Raw genomic sequence first — 22,175 nt, 5'->3', positions numbered from 1 at the left:
GGAGAAGCAGGAAGCCAGCTTGCTCTTCGTCCCATGGGACACCCCTTCAGATACTTGAAGCTGGCTATCAGATCTTTTGTGATCTAGTGCCTGACAGAAGTAGCTGAGCAGGTTCAAGGAGCTACAGACTATGGAGCGATTTTCCCTGATGGAAATAACAGCTGCAACTGTCCCAAAGTCCACCGCTGCTTTTTCTTCCGCCTTAAACGCAGCACTAACAATACAGAGGGTTCAGTTTCCTCTGCTGATCTGTTTTCTTTCAAGGGCTACAGCCCCATTGCTTTTAAGCCAGCGGGAAGCCCTTCCCAGGAATCGCTCTGGAGGGCAGGTGAAGCAGTGACGTCCTCATGCCTTGCATTAAATACATTTATTGCAAACAAATTTTTACACAAAAATAGGTTCTCTCTCTAAGCCATTCACATGCAAACAGAAAAAGAAAGATCAAAGCAGAGAAGCCGTTACCTACAACGCAGAGGTTTTTTTTGGGGGGGGGATTAACCTATACAAATGTCACACACACTTTGCCAAACCGGGATGGTTCAAATTATTACATCTCTTTATATAAGAAGGGCTTGTTCATGCGCAGCACGGCCAGCCGAGGGCCTGGCGTCAGCGGAAGTGCTTCGCTGCTGTCCTCCTAGGAGCCAGACGTGTTGTTACTCCCAAAGCGCTGGTTGAGGCTGTGGAGGAGGTGTTTGGGCAGGCAGTGCCAGGAGCTAGCCAGGATCTCCTTGAAGCACATGATGGCTTCCAGGCACAGCCTGTGGGAAGGGAAAAAGAGAGGGGAGAAAAAGGGGGCTGAGAATTTGCGCCAGGCTCCTCTCCTGCCCTCCACCAAGTCCCAATGGCCAACAGAACATGGGGCACATCTCCACTGGGCTTTCTAGGGTTCTGCTAGAGCAGTGGCTCCCAAATTTGGGGGGCCGCCATCCCCTCGGATTCCATTAATGCATCCCCAGCTCCCCTTACTCTACAAAAAGCACTGTTTGCACAACCCACCAAGGGAGGTTAACACGGCACAATGCTAAACTAACAAGTCATGGCACATTTATTGAAAATCCAATTAAAACTACTGAATCTGATCCAACGAAACTGACAAATTTGATTTAATGATACTAGCTTTTCAAAGTCTGATAGTCGTTAACGCCTCCAGAACCCCCCCTGCCTTGTAGTGCCCACCTTGGGACCCACTGTGTTATCCAACAATCCATGTGGGTCTGCCCTCCCTTCCTTTTTCTTGGTTAATCCTCTTGGCTAAACCCTTCCCATCACTCGCTGGGTGTGACCTTTATGCATAAGGAACCAGCCCCTGACCTTGCGATGAGTCTCAGCTGGCCTTCTGGGAATCTCTGCTTAGGGGTTTATGTGGGGAGATGGAGAGGGGGCTGTGTTCTAAAAGCAGAACCCTTCCCAGCAATAGATTTGCTTCCCAGCTTTTCAGAGGAATAATTCAGGCTGTGAAACTACTTGTTAAGAAAGCAGAGCCAGGCTGGATGGGCCCTGCACAGTTGGAGACGGGGGAGACTTCTCATTCCTTTCTTGGGTGACCTACTTTTTAGGCAGGCAGAAATTCAACAGGGGCAGCTGTCCTTATCCCAACTGGCAGGTTGAAATGCACCTGCCAAATGCTGACTGACTTCCCAGAGCTTACAAACGGGGCGAAATCTTGTTGACATATGGTCACCCATTCCTAGAGAGGAAACCTCAACAGAAGTTGTTTCTCTGACTCCGAGAATACCGTATTTTTTGCTCTATAAGACTCACTTTTTCCCTCCTAAAAAGTAAGTGGAAATGTGTGTGCGTCTTATGGAGCGAATGCAGGCTGCGCAGCTATCCCAGAAGCCAGAACAGCAAGAGGGATTGCTGCTTTCACTGCGCAGCGATCCCTCTTGCTGTTCTGGCTTCTGAGATTCAGAATATATTTTTTCTTGTTTTCCTCCTCTAAAAACTAGGTGCGTCTTGTGGTCTGGTGCATCTTATAGAATGAAAAATACAGTAATTCTGCTCCTATTTTTCTCAGGAAGAGACTTGAGCCCGTCATATATCATATGAAAGTCCGCAGTTTCTCATGTTGCATATCCAACCGTAACTGCAAGAATGCACAAGCAGTTAGTGGGTTTCCCCCACTTTAATATATACCTTACGAGGGATTTTGGTTGAAGAGAAAAGACAAGAATCTCATTACTATGTGCCTGAAAGAAAAAGAAAGAACAGCTTGTATAAATCTCATGATTAAAAAAGCACCTTTGACTTCAGCCCGATTCAAAAGGGTCCGTGTGGAGCTGTAGAGACTACATTGCTGGCCCTGGACCAGAGAGACCCGGGTTCGAATCCTTGCCCAGCCCTGAAGTCTCTCAGCCCAACCTAATTCCCCAGCTGGTTCTGAGGATAAAATGGCAGGTGGGGTGGAATATCCCCTAGCGGGTGAGTAACGTCTGCCCTCTTGGGAGACATAACACTGCCACTTCAGGGTATTTGAAATCCGTCACCAGGGAGAACCACAAGGGCAGAATTCGCAAGGAATGGGGACCCTCAGGAGTCGAATCCTGCCCTCCAAGCTTCCTTAACTGGTGCCTTCGTTGCATATCTTTAGGTGCCGGGCAAACACATTCTCTTTGCTCAGGCCTTTGGTTAATTAAACAACTTGATGGCCTTTTAAACTGAGTGTGTAAGGGAGATGCTGTTTTTATTCGCTATGATGGCTTGTAATGTGCTTTTATATTGTAACCCGCCCTGTGATCCTCAGATGAAGGGTCATATAGAAATTTAATTAACAGCAACGGGCCCTCGGGACTCTACAGAGGCTGCGCACTCAGACATGCCTCGCCTGCTCCTTCCTCTAGTGGTTTCACCTGGCTAGAGTGTTCCTTTGACCCATGGTAATGCATTTTGCTAGCCCAGATGGAGAGTTGTGTTCCAGGCCCTGGCCCCCGGAAGTCTTGCCCCAAAGGAATGTGGCCCCTGGGCTGAAAAATGCTCCCTCCCAGTTCTGCACAGACTTGGACTGGGGTCAGAGGAACTGCCCAGGAGGTGGCAGCCATGTTGGAGCAAGTCGAGACCCATCATCATAGATTCATAGAATTGGAAGGGACCCCAAGGGTCATCCAGTCCACCCCCTGCAATGCAGGAATCTCAGCTAAAGGATCCATGACAGATGGCCATCCAACCTCTGCTTAAAAGGTTTCCAAGGAAGGAAAGTCCACAACCTCGCAAGGCAGACTGTCCCACTGTCAATCAGCTTATCCGGTGGGTCTCGCTGGAAAATCCGAATGCCAACGTTTTGCCATGACCAAATCCAGAAATAATTGTCATGTGCACCACTTCTTCTGCCCCAATGGCTGGCAATCACGGCACTGAAAGGTGTATGAGAGGGGGTGCCTCTACGCAGGTGGAACTGCTTTGCAATGGGCCGGGGGGGGGGTGAAGCCAGGAATTCTGCCCCCAAACGATGACGGAGCAGGCAGCCTCTGGGCTTTACAAAGGGGGCTGTGACTTGGTGCCCAGGTGCCCTGAGAACAACAACAAGGACTTACGGCTTTGTGGTGGGCAAGCAGATTGTTGGCACAGCCCCCAAAGACAATCACTTCTCCCTCGTCGCTCGTGCACGCCGTGTGCCAGAGCCTGTAAGATCACACAAATTAATAATAATAATGATGATGATGATGATGATTTATTTGTACCCCACCCATCTGGCTGGGTTTCCCCAGCCACTCTGGGCGGCTTCCAACAAAGATGAAAAATACATCAAAATGTCACACATTAAAAACTTCCCCGAACAGGGCTACCTTCAGATGTCTTCTAAATGTCAGGTACTTGTTTATCAATCAATCCTTTATTAGGCATAGCAAACCACCCATTATAAAACAAACACCGTATGCAGATTGTGGAAAATACGAATTCGGCATAAAAATTTGCATACATAATACAGTCTAACACTACCACATCACTGACCAATCAAGAACCACTAAATCTCTCTATAATGGCCCAGTCTTTCCACATGGACAGCACTCAAAAATTTAGCCACTATCAAAGTAATTTGATCATTCCTGTCCGAGAGCAGGTCCTGAACCGCTGTTTATCTCTTTGACATCTGGTGGGAGGGCGTTCCACAGGGCGGGTGCCACTACCGAGAAGTCCCTCTGCCTGGTTCCCTGTAACTTTGCTTCTCGCAGGGAGGGAACCACCAGAAGGCCTTCGGCACTGGACCTCAGTGTCTGGGCCAGAGACACTCCTTCAGGTCTACTGGGCCAAGCTGGGGTCAGGCAGCCGGGAGATTCAGCAGAAAGCTTTGGCTGCAACTCAAGGGAATTCTCCTGCTGTATACGGCTTTCATCTCCCCTATTTTTGTTGTTGTGATTATCCATTTCTGTGAGGTTTTGAACATTTTGTGTCGCTTTTAAACTGTCTTGTTTGTGGCCCAGAGAAGTCAGTGGTTGGACAGGAGGGTTTATCCGCCCTCCACTCCTTTAAGTAAGGGCCTGTTGAAAGACACTCCTTTGTTTCTTACCCTGAGGTGGGAAGGCTGCCGGACGAGCCATTTGGACCCCTTTGCCCAAACATGCGGCAAAATTCAAGAATGTCAAATTGCTTTTAAAAACAGAATAAAAAAACAGACCTAAGTGGCTATGCTTAATAATAATAATAATAATAAAAATTTTTATTTATATCCCGCCCTCCCCAGCCGAAGCCGGGCTCAGGGCGCATAACAACAATAAAACAGTACAACATTCTAAAATCATTCCATTATAAAATGAATTCAACTCAAATTGATGGCAACCATTAAGCTAAAGTTCTGTGAAGATTGGGGTCAGGCTGTGCCTTGGCCAAAGGCCTAGTGGAACAGCTCTGTCTTGCAGGCCCTGCGGAAAGATGTCAAGTCCCGCAGGGCCCTGGTCTCTTGGGACAGAGCGTTCCACCAGATTGGAGCCACAGCCGAAAAAGCCCTGGCTCTAGTTGAGGCCAGGCTTCTCTGGGATGCTAACAAGAGAATGACTGACATTTGAAGCCCTTTGCAGGCCAGCCAAATGGAGACTGGCCTGAGTTTACCGGAACTGAAGAGTCTGGCCTAGACACGCTGCCCATTATGCACAGGGGAAATCATAGAATTGTAGAGTTAGAAGGGACCCCAGAGGGTCACCAAATCCAATCTCCTGCAGCACAGGAATCGCAGCTAAAGAATCCCTGACCAACGGCTATCCAACTTCTCAATCTCCTCTTCTTCAGGCTAAACATCCCAAACTCCCTCTACTGTTTCTCCCAAGGCTTGGTTTCCAGGCCCTTTATCATCTCGAGGCTGCACACACTGCGGCTTGTCGATATCCTTTTTAAACTGTGGCGCCCAGAACTGGACACAGGACTCCAGGTGGGGTCGGACCAAGGCAGAATAGAGGGGCACTATGGCTTCCCTTGGACGCTAAACTTCTGCTGCAGACAGCATTGCTGCAGCTGTCTGACAATATTCTCATCCAGGATTTGTCCCTGTCAAATGCAAGACGGTGGAGTGGTTTCTCTGCCCTCCACCCCCTAAAGCCAATCTTACTTGAGTTCAAAAAACGCAAGAGCATAGCTGTCAACTTACAGATTTGAAAATAAGGGATTAGCAGCCTCGAAAATAAGGGATTCTCAGAACACAGGTATGTTCAACTTCTGAGCCCCTCCAAGCCAAAGAAAGAAAGCACAGCCAGCAGCCAAACGAAGCCTCAAGCGGTGGTTCCCACAGCGCAGCAACCCGGCAAAGGGGATGCAGCAAGGAAAACCACCATCACCTCTCCGCTGCGAAGCACTGAGCAAAGGCAAGTCCCCAGGCAAGGCGGCCGATTTGATCAGCACAAGGCATGCAAGCTCCACCCCCCCGTCGTTCTTAGACTCCTTATTGGGTGAGCAAATAAGGGACGGTTGACAGCTATGCGCAAGAGCTGAAAGGCGGCCCAAAATCTAAACAGCCATGAAGGTAGAAGCCAAAGAGAGCCATCAGTGCAAGCAAAGCAACGACCAGGAGAGGTGAGTTCTGTGGAAGCTTCAGAGTAGTGTTTGTTACTGCGCGTGGGACTGCTTACCGGGGTTTCTCTGAATAATTGTGCTCAAATTGTATCCACTCGTTTTTACTAATGCAATAGATCCAGGCGTCACCTGCAAGGAACAGAAAGGTTTTCGTTGGGAGCGCGTTTGGAGTGTTAGCAAAAGGAGCTGTCCTTGGCCACAACTTGATCCAGAATTTGAAATCACAGGTGGTCACTTGAAGCCGTCATTTCCTACAACTACCATGAGTGGCTCAAGAGGCAAATAGGAAACACGAGGATCAGGACACCCCAACCCCTAAATTGTGGTTAAATTAATTGTTTTTGCATACAATCATTTAACTCCAACAATTCACTGTACTTTTATTTTATTTTATTTTATTTTATTTTATTTTATTTTATTTTATTTTATTTTATTTTATTTTATTTTTTGGTGCAATGAAACACATCCACGTGGAACATTGGTGGTGATGGTGAGAAGGCACAGAGATGTTTCCATTTTTTCTTTACAAACATGAGGTCTAGAAACTTGGGGTGTTTGTTTTTTTTTTAAATGAAAAGTGTTAGCCAAGATTCTCAGGATGCCAAATTTAAACCAGATGTACTAGGTGGGGGGTGGGAGGGCGAGAGGGAAGGAGGAAAGACTTCAGAGTTATCGGATCTACTTTGGTTTTCTTGCTAGAAGTTCAAGGCTCACCAGCTGAAGCCAGAGTGCGGCTCAGGAGGTGGGAGTTTGTTGCCAACTGAAGGCCACAAGCCAATATACATCACATCCAAGTGCCGCCCCAAGTCCTTGTGATCAAGGGCAGGTAAGAAATCTGATAAAATAAAATATGTCAAGAAAGAAGGGTAGATTCCAACACCGACCTCTGAAGCTGGCCAGGACTTAACAAAAGGTAAAGGGTAAAGGGGCCCCTGACCATTAGGTCCAGTTGTGGCCGACTCTAGGGTTGCAGAGCTCATCTCGCTTTATTGGCCGAAGGAGCCGGTGTACAGCTTCCAGGTCATGTGGCCAGCAGGACTAAGCCGATTCTGGCGAACCAGAGCAGCGCACGGAAACACCGTTTACCTTCCCGCCAGAGTGGTACCTATTTATCTACTTGCACTTTGACGGTCCCATCCTACAATGTCCCCACCCCTACTATGTATTATTTGAGATCCGTATCAATCAGCCCAACTTCCCACCAGCCTGTTGTGTTTTGTGACCCTTTTAGCCGCTTTAAATCTAGCCAGTGTTTTTGAGAGGGGTGGGCAACTAACAGCAGCAGCGCCAGATGCCACTGGGTCCTGAACTGCAGCCATTGCAAGGACCTTCTGGGATCATCCCATGAAGGCTAAAATAAACCCAGCGCCAACCAGTTCTACGGAAAAGGCTCTTCTGTCTAAACCAAAGGCTATTTTTAGTTCTCCTGGGATTTACTTACTGAGAGGCTGCTTGTCGGTGGTGAACCCGCCAAAGAGGAAGAGATGGTCAGACGAAACGGGGGTTAGAGAATGCCAAGATCGGCCAACCGGGCAGATGCCTTGCGTGATTCTGTGTTGGGGAAACACAAGGGATTGACAAGACATTGTCAAAACAGCAGCCAGGAATGGAGTGTCTGATCTTACTATAAGCAACCTGTTCCTGACCGGGGTGGGAGATTGTGGAAACTTTGGAGACATTGATCCAGGTGATTCGCTGCTCCGGCCATGAAGTCAGGCTTTGGGAGAAGATTTGGCCGGCTGCTTCTGTACTCAACCCACGCTTCAAGTTTTCCTGGCCAACTAAAAATGGGAATAGGGGAGGGCTCCAAACCACTTAGGTACAGGTGAAACTTGAAAAATTAGAATATCATGGGAAAGTTCCTTTAGTTCAGTAATTCAACTTAAAAGGTGAAACTAATATATGAGATCGACTCATGACATGCAAAGCGAGATCGGCTTCTACTTCTCAGAGGTCCAATCTTGCTCCATTTGCAATCCTTGTTTTGCTGATTTCCTTGAATATTCTAATTTTCTGAGATTGTTCATTTGGGGTTTTTATCAGCTGTACGCCATGATCTTAGCAATGATAACAAATCAAGGCTTGACATATCTCGCTTTGCATGTCATGAGTCAATCTCATGTATTAGTTTCACCTTTTAAGTTGAATTACTGAAATAAAGGAACTTTCCCACGATATTCTAATTTTTAGAGTTTCACCTGTAGAACAATTCAAGGCTTGACATATCTTGCTTTGCATGTCACGAGTCAATCTCAGTTTATATCATATAATTGTCCAATATTAAATCTCAAATCTTAGAATTTAAATCACTCTTTTTTAAAAAACTTAATTCTAGCATATTATTTATCCAAAATTTGTCTTTTCTTTCAGTCACGTTTAAATTTATATTCTTTGTTACTAATTTGTTGGAGCCATCTTATTACAGATCTTACATCTTTCTTAACATTCGTATAATTTACAATATTTTTGTAGATAGTCCTTAAATTTCTTCCAATCCTCCTCCACCAATTCTTCTCCCAGGTCTCGGATTCTGCCGGTCATCTCTGCCAGTTCCATATAGTCAGAACTGTTTTAGAACTGTGTGAGTTGTTGTAACCTGCCCTGGGACCTTAGGATGAAGGGCAGGGGATAAATCGCAATAAATGAAGTAAGAATAGCAAACGAAACCCGGTGCTCTCCAGTTGCAATTCCCACCGGCTCCCAAAAGTGCTCGCTGGGACTGATGGGAGTTGTAGTCCAAAAGATTTGGAGAGCACCCACTCGGCATCAGCTTCCCTGCGCCGACAAGGGGAGACAGAAGCCTACGTACATTTCATGCCACTCCCACTTGTCCAGATTGAGGGAATAGAGATCGTTCATCCTGGACTCCTGAGGGAAAGAGGGAGAGAGGGACGCGTTTAGTGAAACCTGCACTCCAGAAAGGCAGCAGCAGCGTCCCCACTCTGCTCTCGCACTCACTCGGTATCTTCCTCCAAAGACGTAGCCTCTGTTTCCAACCGTGGCACAAGCGTGGGCTGCTCGGGGCGATGGCGATTTACCCTGCGGGGGGAAGAAGAGGGGACAGGTGAGAGACTACCTGCTTTGGGCTCTACGAAATCTCCTTCCCATCTCCTGCCACTGACCACTTTTCAGGAACTTGCTGCTGCTGGTTATATTCGTGTCAGCTGGCAGTAGGAGTACAATATGGGCATGTCTTTAAGTTAACATCTTACATCAAAAACCTGACAGTACCTAACTATCGAAGGCTTTTAACCAAAGCCAGACTAAATGTCTTTCCCTCTGCAGTGTTGGCTGGCAGGTTGAGAGGAGTTCCCTACCAGGACAGACTTTGCTCGTGTGCTCAAGACATCAATTCCATAAAACATATTTTGTTGCACTGTGCGAATTACGAGCAAGCCAGGGCTGAACTGATACTACCCTTGCTGGTACCTTTCCCAGGAAAATCAGAGGCTCACTATGTCAGGTTCCTATTGGAAGACCGGACAAACGCTAGAACATTAGCAGTGGCAAAGTTTTTATCGGTGGTTGCAAGAACAAATAATCCCTATATTCTGAACAAAATGCCTGTTTAACCTGGAGGTAGGCTGTATGAATTGTGTACTGTTTTGTAATGATTTGTTGGGTCTCTGGACCGTAATAAAGATTGATGATGATGATGATATTTGTTAGGATCTGATGGGCAGTGGAAATGAACCAGCTGATATTAATCATTATGGGTGGTCCTACCGGATAATAAATTTTTTTAAAATGTACGATTGCCATATTTTGGAAGTCCACTACTTTACCTTGGTTACAGGCTGGCTCCACGTAAAGGTGTCTGTGTCCAGGACGTGAACATGATCATTCCACCCACGGGGAACACCTGAATTCTTTTAGACAAGAACAGGGACAATGGATAAAATCTCATTCCGTGCAGCAGTTTCAACATTTGCTAACTAGGGCAGAAAAATCTGACTACCCGCAGCCACTGTTCCTCCTGTGATGTGCGCAAGAGGCTTCTAGAACAGCTGTGAGTTTCAGCCTCCACCGCCCAGGAGGAGCAGGACCACAGAGCAGGTAAATATGGGCAGGTATTCAAGGTGGTGGAGCTGAAAGCCAGTTTTTCTGGGGGCCTCATGTGCCGTCTCCCTGCATTTTTGGTATTATTTATTTAACGCTTTAATACCTCGCCCTTCCTCAATTAGGAAGCACAGTGCAGCTCACAGCAAGAAACAAGATAAAAACAGCAACAACAGAATGATAAACCCAATAAAATAAAACCCCACAATCAGAATCAAATAAGCAGTGGCAAATATCGAGAATAAATTCCACTTATGGATCCAAAGGCCTGGGCAAATATACGTGCCTTTAGCTTTTGCTTGAATGTTTGTACCGAGGGAGCCAAGCGGCTGTCACCTGGGAGGGGGCTCCATAGAAATCACAGGTGAGATGCCACCACCGAGAAGGCCCTGTCTTGTGTCACAGATGTGACTACAAGCAGGGCATTCTCTGTGGATCATAATGCAAAGGTTGGATGGCAGGGGGCGGGGAGAGATAGTGTTTCTTTGGGTCCTAATTCACTTAGGGGTTTTGATCACGTGCAGCCACTGCAGAGCTTTCAGGACGGGGCCGATACAACCCCTCCTTGCTGCTCCAGCCAACAGCCAAGAAGCATCATCCTGAGCAATCTGCAACTTCCAGAATGTCTTTAAGGCCTTTAGGGTAGGCATAGGCAAACTCAGCCCTCCAGATCTTTTTGGGACTACAACTCCCATGATCCCTAGCTAACAGGACCAGTGGTCAGGGATGATGGGAATTGTAGTCCCAAAACAGCTGGAGGGCCCAGGTTGCCTATGCCTGCTTTAGGCCCCCAAAGAGTAGATTGCTGTAATCTATTTGTATGTATTATAGTGTTACAGTATTTTAATATTTTTGGGAAGCCGCCCAGAGTGGCTGGGGAAGCCCAGCCAGATGGGCGGGGTATAAATAATAAATTATTATTATTATTATTATTATTATTATTATTATTATTATTATTATTATCATCATCATCTATTTGGAAGGCTACAAGAGCATTAATTAGTAAATGAGCCACTCCTGAGCTAGAAGAGATTCCAGTGCACAAAAAGCAGAAGGCTTACCCAAAAAGAGGTTTCATCAAACTCAAACCTTCCAATCTGCTCCCCTTCAGGGTAATACCCGTAGCCACCAAAAAATATAAGCCTGTTCAAAAAGAAGGGAAGGGAAGGCAGGTAAACAAAAGAATAAACTATCATCAGAGTGACCCGGTAATACGCGGTAATGGATTTCCATTTACAAGAAAGCACCACTTAAAGAGTAAAAGCCAGAATATCTGAGAAAAGATTCCATTATTTATTTTAGCCTTTCATAAGCTGAGCCAGCATGTCTGCAGGGCACCAGGTGGACAAAGGTAGATTTATTTAAATGAAACTGAGCACCCATAAGCTTCTTCTTCTCCCTTTACATACTGCACTTAAATTTGCAAATAATCGTTCGCAAAGGCAGTTAGAAGTGCCAAAGGACAAGAGCAGGGCGTCAGCAGCGTCTGAGGTGCTTTGCTGTTGCTGTTTCAGGAAAAAAAACATAAAGCCAACAAAACATTATTTTTCAGGGGATGGGGGAGGGAAGAGGCATCCAGTTGTGCTGCTACTTTAGCCGGAAAAGTTTCTTAGCTTGTTTCCTCGCCCCCTCTTGCTGTCGCTAACTCTACTCTGAAAATTACCATTAACTCTGCATGGTCACAAACCTGTATGCTATTTGGCTGCAAGTTTCTTCTAATATTTAGGACGTCATGGAACATCAATTAAGTGCATTTATTACATTCATAGGCTGCCTATTTTTATATAAAAGCTATCAGTTGCTTACACAAAACCAACATACAGTGGTGCCTCGCAAGACGAAAAGAATCCGTTCCGCAAGTCTCTTCGTCTTGCGGTTTTTTCGTCTTGCGAAGCAAGCCCATTAGCGGCTTAGCGCTATTAGCGGCTTAGCAGATCAGCTGATAAGCGGCTTAGCGGCTCAGCTGATAAGCGGCTTAGCGGATCAGCTGATAAGCGGCTTAGCGGATCAGCTGATAAGCGGCTTAGCGGCTTAGAAAAAGGGGGGGAGGGGAAAAAACCCGCAGGAACTCGCAAGACATTTTCGTCTTGCGAAGCAAGCCCATAGGAAATTCGTTTTGCGAAGCACCTCCAAAACGGAAAACCCTTTCGTCTAGCGGGTTTTCCGTCTTGCGAGGCATTTGTCTTGCGGGGCACCACTGTAATCCAATTAGGCCAAATTACATTACAAATTAAATACAAAGAGTGCTATTACAGCAATGAATAGGTAACAGAGACACTTTGGAGAACAGGCAACATGGAAACCCACTATTTTTTGAGTCAAATGAGGCTGCAGAGCACGCAATCATTTCCAGGAAAGAGAAGGGACCCCAGAACAACCAGGCTCTGGTTCACGCCGACAAACTTACTTGTTTCTATAAACCCAAACGCCGAGTTTGTCTTTTGATGACGGAGGGGTGCCTTGGCACTCCACCCTGACCCACTGCAACACTTTGTCACTCGACCTGGAATTAAGCATGTAGAACTGCAAGAAAATGAAGGAACAGATTATAAAGGTGCAGCTCATTGGCCCCAAGGAGTCCTGATTATTTGGACTGCTCTGTGTCGATTTAAAGATCTTAGGGACGTGGGTGGCGCTGTGGTCTAAATCACTGAGCCTCTTGGGCTTGCTGATCAGAAGGTCGGCGGTTTGAATCCTCACAACAGGATGAGCTCCCGTTGCTCTGTCCCAGCTCCTGCCAACCTAGCAGTTCGAAAGCACGCCAGTGCAAGTAGATAAATAGGTACTGCTGTGGCAGGAAGGTAAATGGCATTTCCGTGCGCTCTGGTTTCCGTCACAGTTTTTTGTTGCACCAGAAGCGGTTTAGTCCTGCTGGCCACATGACCGGAAAACTGTCTGTGGACAAACGCCAGTTCCCTTGGCCTGAAAGCGGAGATGAGGCCCGCACCCCATAGTCACCTTTGCCTGGACTTAACCATCCAGGGGTCCTTTACCTTTAAGATCTTAATTTGGCCTGTCGGGCAACATGGGATGGATCTGATGTCAGATAGTGTGGGGGTTTTGGATACTGTAGTTTTCTGGCTCCAAAACAAAGGCAAAAAAAGGGGGCGAGTCTCCCCACCCAAACTGGGAAATTTGAGGACTGACCTTGTTTGTGTTGCCGCGTGCGTGGTGCCCTCCAAACAGGTACAAGACTCTGTCCATACAGATGGCGCAGCTCCCTGACATGGAAGGGGGAACATCTCCAGCCGTTCTGTGCTTTGTCCTGGTAAGGCAGGGGCAGAAAAACCTCTGAGTTGAACAAGGAAGCTTTCCTTTCTCATGCTTATCTATCGTTTATAGCTTTTGGTATAACTTAGTGCGCTACTTTAGGGACGCGGGTGGCGCTGTGGGTAAAACCACAGAGCCTAGGACTTGCCGATCAGAAGGTCAGCAGTTCGAATCCTCACGATGGGGTGAGCTCCCGTTGCTCGGTCCCTGCTCCTGCCAACCTAGCAGTTCAAAAGCACATTGAAGTGCAAGTAGATGAATAGGTACCACTCTGGCGGGAAGGTAAACGGCATTTCCGTGCGCTGCTCTGGTTTGCAGAAGCGGCTTAGTCATGCTGGCCACATGACCCGGAAGCTGACGCCGGCTCCCTCAGCCAATAAAACGAGATGAGCACCGCAACCCCAGAGTCGGTCATGACTGGACCTAATGGTCAGGGGTCCCTTTACCTTTACCTAGTGTGGTACTTACAAGCCGATTCAGAGCTCCCATCACCTCCCCAAACTGATGACACTTCAATCTGAAGCGCCACATGAACATTCTCAATGGATTCATGCACATGTTATAAAACAGTAGGATCCCCAAGCATAAAACCTAGTGGAAAAACACTGGCACCACCTTCTGGAATCAGGCATCTACGTAAGGAGAGGAACCATCTCTAGGCAGTACCTCCAGCACTCAACTCAAGACAACCTGACTAGGAGGATCCATCAGGGATGATGGTACTGAAAACTTCTGTGGATTCCAAGAAATCCAACAGAGGAAGGCAACTCTCCCCATCTTGCTTTCCGCAAAGCGGATCAGAAGACTCACTAACCAAAGGGTCAATGCACATTTTGTCTTATCTGCCTTGAGCCATCTAGAAAGGGTGGGTTGAAAAATAAAACAAACTAAAAAAAACCTGAAGGACATGGAAGTACAGTCGCAAGTCAAACGCTTTGGCTCCCGAACGATGCAAACCCGGAAGTGAGTGTTCCGGTTTGCGAACGTTCTTTGGAACCCGAACGTCTGATGGGGCATCCACAACTTCTGAAAGAAATCAGAAGCCAGGAAATCAGAAGCTGTGCTTTGGTTTCTCAACCTTTTGGAAGTTGAACGGACTTCCAGAATGGATTCCGTTCGACTTCCAAGGTACGACTGTATGTTTCCGAGCATAATTCAAAGCGTTGGTGCTGACCTTTAAAGCCCTAAACGGCCTTGGCCCAGTATACCTGAAGGAGTGTCTCCACCCCCATTGCTCAGCTACTGAGGTCCAGCTCCGAGGGCCTTCTGGTGGTTCCCTCCCTGTGAGAAATAGTGGCACCCGCCCTGTGGAACAGCCTCCCATCAGATGTCAAAGAAATAAACAACTACCAGACTTTTAGAAGACATCTGAAGGCAGCCCTGTTTAAGGAAGCTTTTAATGTTTAATAGACTATTGTATTTTAATATTCTGCTGGAAGCTGCCCAGAGCAGCCAGGTGGGAGGGGTATGTATGTATGAATGAATGAATTCTACTGCTCTAACAAAACGTGATCATGGTTGGAGGTATTTTTTGGTGTTGGTGGGGAGATAGGAGGCACTCAAGATATAATTTACCATCTTCCAGTTTCCATGTTGTATATCCAGATTTCATCTCGGGGCAGGTAAAAGTCGTAGAATCCTCTCACTTGAGCATTCTGAAGCAGGAAAGAAGGAAAGGGGGGAAACACTCCCATTATTAAATGGAACGATTAATTCAAAAGCACCATCTGCTTCTCTCTTTATGCCAATAGTCTAAAGAACACCCCACCCTCCATTTCCACCCAAATGTCTGTATTTTGAGAATCATGGCCAACTTGGGTATAAAAATGTGGGATATTCCAGGGCAAGACTGTGAGCCCCATTTATTTATCTATTTAATTTATAGTCTGTTTCTTCGAATGACATTCTGATTAATCCACAGGGAGCATTTTTCTACAGGCAGAGGATCGTGACTAAGCCAGGACCAACCCCAGCCCCATGTCATAGAATTGTAGAGTTGGAGGGGACCCCAAGGGCCATCTAGTCCAACCCCCTGCAATGCAGGAATCTCAGCTAAAGCATCCATGACAGATGGCCATCCAAGCTCTGCCTGAAAACCTCCAAGGAAGGAGAACAGCAGAAGAGGTCAGATGGGTGGGGTACAAATAAATTATCACTATTCAGGGTGGATAAAAATCAATGTTTTAAAAAATATATATTAAAAAATATCGATTTTTTGTTTTATTTCAATCAGATTTTTTAAATTTAAATTAGATTTTTAAAATAAAATGCTTTTGGAGGAAAAATCTTTCTAAAGAGAGTTTTCTATTTAAGTTACATTATAGTACAAAGACTATTCATCAGGAAATAAGGATTTGTTTTAAGTTTTCATGTATGTTAAAACTCAAAGGTTTTTTTTAAATCGTTTAACCACATCAGTTAACAAACATGGATGCATATCCTATAATGTTATTTTTTAAATTAAATAAATTGTTTAAATTGTTATTAAGGAAACAATTATTTTTCTCCTTCCAATAAAGAAAAGTTGTCCAAATATCAAGTTAACTTATTAAATCTCACAATAATTTCATAATAATCTGTCAATCTATTTCTAATAATATAGTATATTTTTTGATATAACTGTAAAAACTACTCTGAAAATTTATTATTCCAAAATGAAACCTTCCTCTGGTTGTAAATATTAAGATTATACCAGCAAGAAGGAGTCTTTATGTAAAAAAAAAAGATGTAAATCAAGTCTTACTGACTATTGACTTAAATTAAGTCTTACTGACTAGTGATTTAAATCGATTTGATTTAAATCAAGTCCACCATGTCACTATCATCATCCTAATCCTGTACAGTGGTACCTCTGGTTGCAAAACGGGGTCCGTTCTGGAGGCTCGTTCGCAACCTGAAAGGAACGCAACCCGCGCCTGCGGGTCGCGATTCGCCGCTTCTGTGCATGATGTCATTTTGCGCGTCTGCGCATGTGCGAGCGACGAAACCCAGAAGAAAGCCTTTCTGGTAATTCTGGGTCGCCGCAGGACGCAACCTGAAAACGCTCAACCTAAAGCAAACGTAACATGAGGTATGACTGTACTTAATACATCCCTTGAGATCTTTGGGGCATAACACAATGTACAAATAAAGTAATAATAATGGCATCACATCCCACAACGTCCCTTGAGACCTTCAAATATAAGGCAACACATCAATTACCGTATTTTTGCCCTATAGGACGCACTTTTTCCCCTCCAAAAATGAAGGGGAAATGTGTGTGCGTCCTATGGGGCGAATGCAGACCCCTCTCGCTCTCCAGGCTTCAGGCGGCTATCCGCAAGCCTTCGGAGCCCGCAGGAGTTCCCACCAGGCTCCCAGGTTTGCGGAGAGATGCCTGCATCCTGAAGCCCGGGGTGCGCAGCAGAGCGCACCTCGGGCTTCGGGCAGCTCTCCGCAAGCCGTGGGAGCCCAGCGGGAAGTCGCACTGGGCTCCCAAGGCTTGCGGACAGCTTCCTGCACCCCGAAGCCTGGGGCGCGTGCTCCGGGCTTCGAGCAGATATCCGCAAGCCTGGGGAGACCGGCGTGACTTCCCGCCGGGCTCCCTAAGCTTGCGGATAGCAGCCTGTTCTGGGGGCTGGGGTTGGGAGAAGCTCGGGCTTCCCCCGCCCCAGCCCCGTGCCTGGGGGGAATTTTTTTTTCTTTATTTCCTCCCCCCCCCCCGAAAAACTAGGTGCGCCTATGGTCCGGTGAGCCCTATGGGGCGAAAAATATGGTAAATTATTACAACATGGTTACACACATTTTAAGCAGGTGCATCTTCTCCAGCCCTCTGTGATGGAGGGAACAAGGCCTCCACCTCTTCTTGTCCTGCCTTTGCCAAATAAAGAGTCTTTTTTTGCTGCTCACCTTATACCCGCCCCAAACGAACATGCACTGCCCGTCGCTGACTGCCACGTGGCCACTCCGTTCGGCAGGACTGCCATTCTCTAGGTGCTCCAAGCTGTCCTCTGCTGGCCCGGGAATCTCTTCATCCGCCGGCAAATCTTCATCCTCCGGCAGATCCTCATCCACCGGCAACTCTTCATTGTCATCTGCCATGCCTATAACAGGATAGTCTCCTTCAAGAAGGGCACAAAGAGGAAGAAAAGCTTTCAAAATTGTGCTTAGCCAAAACAGGATGGAGAAAAAGCCACACTCAGAGCTGTTTCCTTTGCCCGGGGGCAAGAGGACTCAGCGAGGGGCAAGAGACACTTCTGCCAGTCTCTGAAAATCTCTTGTTTTCTTTTGGCTGGCTCCTCGGGTTAAATAAGTTGGGAGTTCTTGTTATTAAATATACCAAGAGAAAATAGCACACCAAGAACTCTGGCCAATATAAGTTTCAAAAGTGGGAGTGGTCCTTTCTCGCAAATCAATAGTCAATTGTAACAAAAACTAATCCATTCAAAAGTATGTATTCTGACAAGGATTACAAACTCAAATGGAGATTACAAACTCAAACAGAGATTAGAAACTCAAACTCATAAGGATATGTATAACACAATAATTCGTCACAGTATTAAAAATAAGAGTTTATGCGTTTATGCTCAATGACTGAAACTAGGATCTTCATGTTAAATCTTACTATGGACTAACATGAACTTATCTCTACTCATAAACTCTTATTTTTAATACTGTAACAAATTATTGTGTTATACATATCCTTATGAGTTTGAGTATGTAACCTCTGTTTGAGTTTGTAAACCTTGTCAGAATACATACTTTTGAATGGGTTAGTTTTTGTTACAATTGACTATCGATTTGCGAGTAGGGACCACTCCCTCTTTTGAAACTTATATTGGCCAGAGTTCTCGGTGTGCTCTTTTCTCTTGGCTCCTAGGGTTGGCAGGGGTCACTTCTTGTGAGAAACACCTCTTAGCTATTGTGCACAGATGAACCTTGGTCTCTGGGATGTCTGTTTTTAGCTCGCTGAGTTCTTTTGTCACTTCCTAGCCACGCTGTGGTCTTTTAGAGGCACGGCACTTCCAAATTACGCAGACCTCTCCATCAGCCACAACGGAAAAGCAGCTAGGGACATACTTAGCGCTCCAGGATTAGGCCATTTGCTTTTCACGCGGAAGGTGACAGTATAAAGCATCTTCTCACAGTCCTATAAGAAGAACCTGGCTGCTGGATGAGGTCCAAGGGGCCCCACCTTGTCCAGCATCCTATTCTCAAATTGAGAAACCAGACACCTCAAAGGTAAGCCCCCAAGGGAGAGATGCCTTTTCACAAACTAAGATCTCCTTCAAGTAACCCATTTCTTGAGCATTCGTCTCAATTTGCTTGTGGAGTGTGTACACATCTTTCCATTAACCATTCACTCATTCCTCACTTTTCGGTGCATTCCTCTGTCATTTTCCTCCTCACAAAAATACAACAACTAGATTTGTTGCTCTGGACTGGCAACAGAGTGCTTTAATTCAATTTAATTGCACAAATCCAAACTTCCTGGTATGCACTCAAATCTGTCCCGTAACATACTGACAATCTGGAAGCGTCCTGAAAAACTGTAAGAGAGCCCACCCGTTCCTCTCCAAGCTCACTCTGTGAAGATGACCTCAATGTTGAGTGCAAATAAAGGTCTTAACTCAGCCAACCAGAGCAGGAAAAACAAGCTCCATGGCCTAGTAGTCTCACCCACAGCCAAGCTCAGCATCTCAAGGATGTCTTTAAAAGCTCTCTGGGAAATGCCAGCCCTGAAGGTCTTGGCCAGGGAAGCAGAAGGAGGAGCAGGCAGCCGGAAAAGAAGAATTGGCTCTTGGCTACCTTTCCTAGTCATTTGGACATCCCAAGGCTTAGCTGCTAGATGACAGTACCTGGAGCCTGAAATGCTGAAGGCTGTTTAAAGGCAGTTTAAAAGGATTTCTTGCTAGACAAAACAGAAGATGATCAAAATCACAGCTTAAGTGGCTGCAAAGCGTTTGACATTTAAAGGCGCAGATAGACAGGAAGGTTCCCCAGTCCCTTCTTCAAACTTCTCAGAGCTTTTTAAAGCTCCTCTGCACCTGGTCAGGAATCTGGGCTGGACACATGGCACTGCCTCATGACCACTTTGCATCTGTACTCAATGGTCCAGTCATAACAACATGGACACATAGGAATTTGCCTTATATAAGTGTCAGACCAGTAGAATGACTCATTATAATCTCCAGCACTGGCTTGCAGGATCTTTCTGGGCTTTTCAGGCAGGAATCTGGAGGTATCTAGAGATGCTAGGGACTGAATCTAGGCCCTTCTGCCAAAGCAGGTGCTGGACCACTGAGCTATGGCTCAGACCCCTTTGCAGCAACATACGGAGGTAGATTCCTTCAAGGGGTGGGATGGGTTGTGCTGCAGCCAGTGAGGGGAAATGACAGTTTTGAAGGGTGCCCTACACATTATTCATTGAAAGAAAAAATGAGGGGTTGCTATATAAAACTAGCACAACGGGGATCAGGGCTAGAAACCCTGGAAAAGCAGCATGGTGTAGTGGTTGGAGTATCATACTAGGACTTGAGATAGCAGGGTTCAAATGCCCACTAGACCACATGAAGCTTACTTGGGGTGATCTCGTGGGTCAGCCAATACCGCCTCTCAGGCTAACCTACCTCACAGAGTTGTTGTGGGGATTAAATGAGGAGGGGTGAGAACCACGTATCCCACTCTGAACTCCTTGGAGGTAAAGGTGGAATATAAATGCAATCAACAAACAACCCCGCAAGTCTGACCAGATGTGGAATTGTGGCGAACTGGATTTAAGACTGGAAATAATAGGAAACAGAGAGGATGGCATAGTCATGGTTCAGAGTGTGTGACTAGGGCCTGGGGGACATGGGTTCCAATTCCACGCTCAGCCATGGAGCTCACTGGGTGACCTTGTGGGGCAGTCGCTCTCCCTCTCAGCCTATTTATCTTACGTATTTATTAAATACACATGCCGCCCTCCACTGGAAGATCCGCAGAGTGGTTTACAGTATAAAAAAACAAAATACATAACAACACCCACCACCAATACCCAATAAAGGGTGAGGGTTGGGGGAAAGGGGCTTGTTGTTGATGTTGTTATTATGCATTTTGTGCTTTTATCTTGTATCTTGATGCTGCGAACCACCCAGAGATCTACAGGCGGTAAGCAAATGAAATAAAGAACCAATTGCTCCCCTACCTCGCAGGGCTGTCTTGGGGGTGAAATGAGGGGAGGGGGGTGAGCAGAACCCTGCCCTCCACTTTCAAGCTCCTTGGAGGTAAAAAGGATGGGATAGGAATGCAGTATACCTGAAGGAGCGTCTCCACCCCCATCGTTCTGCCCAGACACTGAGGTCCAGCGCCGAGGGCCTTCTGGCGGTTCCCTCCCTGCGAGAAACCAAGTTACAGGGAACCAGGCAGAGGGCCTTCTCAGTGGTGGCGCCCGCCCTGTGGAACGCCCTCCCAGCAGATGTCAAAGAAACAAACAACCATCTGACGTTTAGAAGACATCTGAAGGCAGCCCTGTTCAGGGAAGCTTTTAATGTTTAATAGGTTATTGTATTTTAGTGTTTTGTTGGAAGCCGCCCACAGTGGCTGGGGAAGCCCAGCCAGATGGGCGGGGTATAAATAATAAATTATTATAATTATTAGAAGAAGAGGAGTTTGGATTTGATATCCCGCCTTTCACTCCCTTTAAGGAGTCTCAAAGCGGCTGACATTCTCCTTTCCCTTCCTCCCCCACAACAAACACTCTGTGAGGTGAGTGGGGCTGAGAGACTTCAGAGAAGTGTGACTGGCCCAAGGTCACCCAGCAGCTGCAGGTGGAGGAGCGGGGAAGCGAACCCGGTTCCCCAGATTACGAGTCCACCGCTCTTAACCACTACACCACACTGGCTCTCTTATAATTTATTATTATAAATTATTATGCAGTACATGAAATGACGGTTTCTGCCTGATGGGCTAGTCCAGGCACAGGCAAACTCGGCCCATCAGCTGTTTTGGCACTACAACTCCCATCATCCCTCGCTAACAGGACCAATGGTCAGGGATGATGGGAATTGTAGTCTCAAAAATATCTGGAGGGCCAAGTTTGCCTATGCCTGCTTTAGGCCCCCAAAGAGTAGATTGCTGTAATCTATTTGGGGGGCTACAAGAGCAGGGTATTACTATTACTACTAATACTAATAATAATATTACCCTTGCAGGGTAATAATAATAATAATAATATTTTATCATTTATACCCCGCCCATCTGGCTGGGTTTCTCCAGCCACTTTCCTTTTTAACTGGGGGGGGGGAGCTTCCTAAAAGGTGAACCCCCCCCCCAAAAAAGAGACACCCCCCAGCCTGCAGTGGTGCAGCCCATTCAGTCACCTTATTCTGCAGGAGGAGGAAGGAGCCACTGAAGAAGGCGGGGGGGGTAGGAAACTTTCGCCCGCCTCCCCTGCCGGGCTCAACGGAAGGCGCCCCCTTCTCCCCTCTCGACTTACCTTAGCGGGGTCCGCTCACAATGTCAACATCCGCCGGTGCCGGCGGATATCCGGCCTGCCTTCCTGCCCCAGCGGAAGCTCCGCCCCTTCTGTCGTCAGCGGAGGAGGCGAGAGATCGGGACAGAGCGTCCGCCGCGGTCTTGCTCCCCCTGCAGGGAAGGAGGGGAACGGCACCCTAGAGAGCGTTAGATTGATTGCCACTGGTCTACCTTGCAGGGGTGGCCGAGAGTGGCCGCTGTGGTCGTTGGAAGGACATATTTTAATGTTGCATCTTAATCTTTTAAATTGTATTTTCATCAGCTTGTTTTTATTATTGGTTGACAGCCGCCCTGAGCCCGGTCTTGGCTGGGGAGGGCGGGGAATAAATAAAAATTTATTATTATCATCATCA

The 22,175-nt window shown here is 46.6% G+C and overlaps 1 protein-coding gene across 4 annotated transcripts; it reads right to left on the bottom strand.

Annotated features, from left to right (window-relative positions):
• Positions 1–349: 349 nt before the first annotated feature.
• On the bottom strand, positions 350–21,867 carry KLHDC2 (kelch domain containing 2). 4 transcript variants are annotated; one of them, XM_081876427.1, is made up of 14 exons: positions 21,785–21,867; positions 17,218–17,429; positions 14,905–14,984; positions 13,207–13,324; positions 12,467–12,582; positions 11,121–11,202; positions 9,786–9,869; positions 8,959–9,039; positions 8,810–8,868; positions 7,442–7,551; positions 6,057–6,129; positions 3,534–3,621; positions 2,140–2,192; positions 350–761 (listed from the first exon to the last, which is right to left on the bottom strand). In XM_081876427.1, exons 2-14 carry the CDS (start codon positions 17,407–17,409, stop codon positions 638–640), a joined length of 1,260 nt encoding a protein of 419 aa, XP_081732553.1. In that variant the 5' UTR covers positions 17,410–17,429; positions 21,785–21,867; the 3' UTR covers positions 350–637. The 4 variants fall into 4 exon arrangements, with proteins under 4 accessions (XP_081732553.1, XP_081732555.1, XP_081732554.1 ...); XM_081876429.1 differs by having other exon boundaries at positions 17,218–17,411; positions 21,785–21,846; XM_081876428.1 differs by having other exon boundaries at positions 21,669–21,792.
• Positions 21,868–22,175: the final 308 nt, after the last annotated feature.

The sequence above is a fragment of the Podarcis erhardii genome (genome assembly GCF_964252035.2).
Source record: "Podarcis erhardii genome assembly, chromosome: 1".
NCBI classification, from domain to species: Eukaryota; Metazoa; Chordata; class Lepidosauria; order Squamata; family Lacertidae; genus Podarcis; species Podarcis erhardii.
Note: the sequence above shows the minus strand (reverse complement) of the source record. Positions and strands in the feature narration are given on the sequence as shown.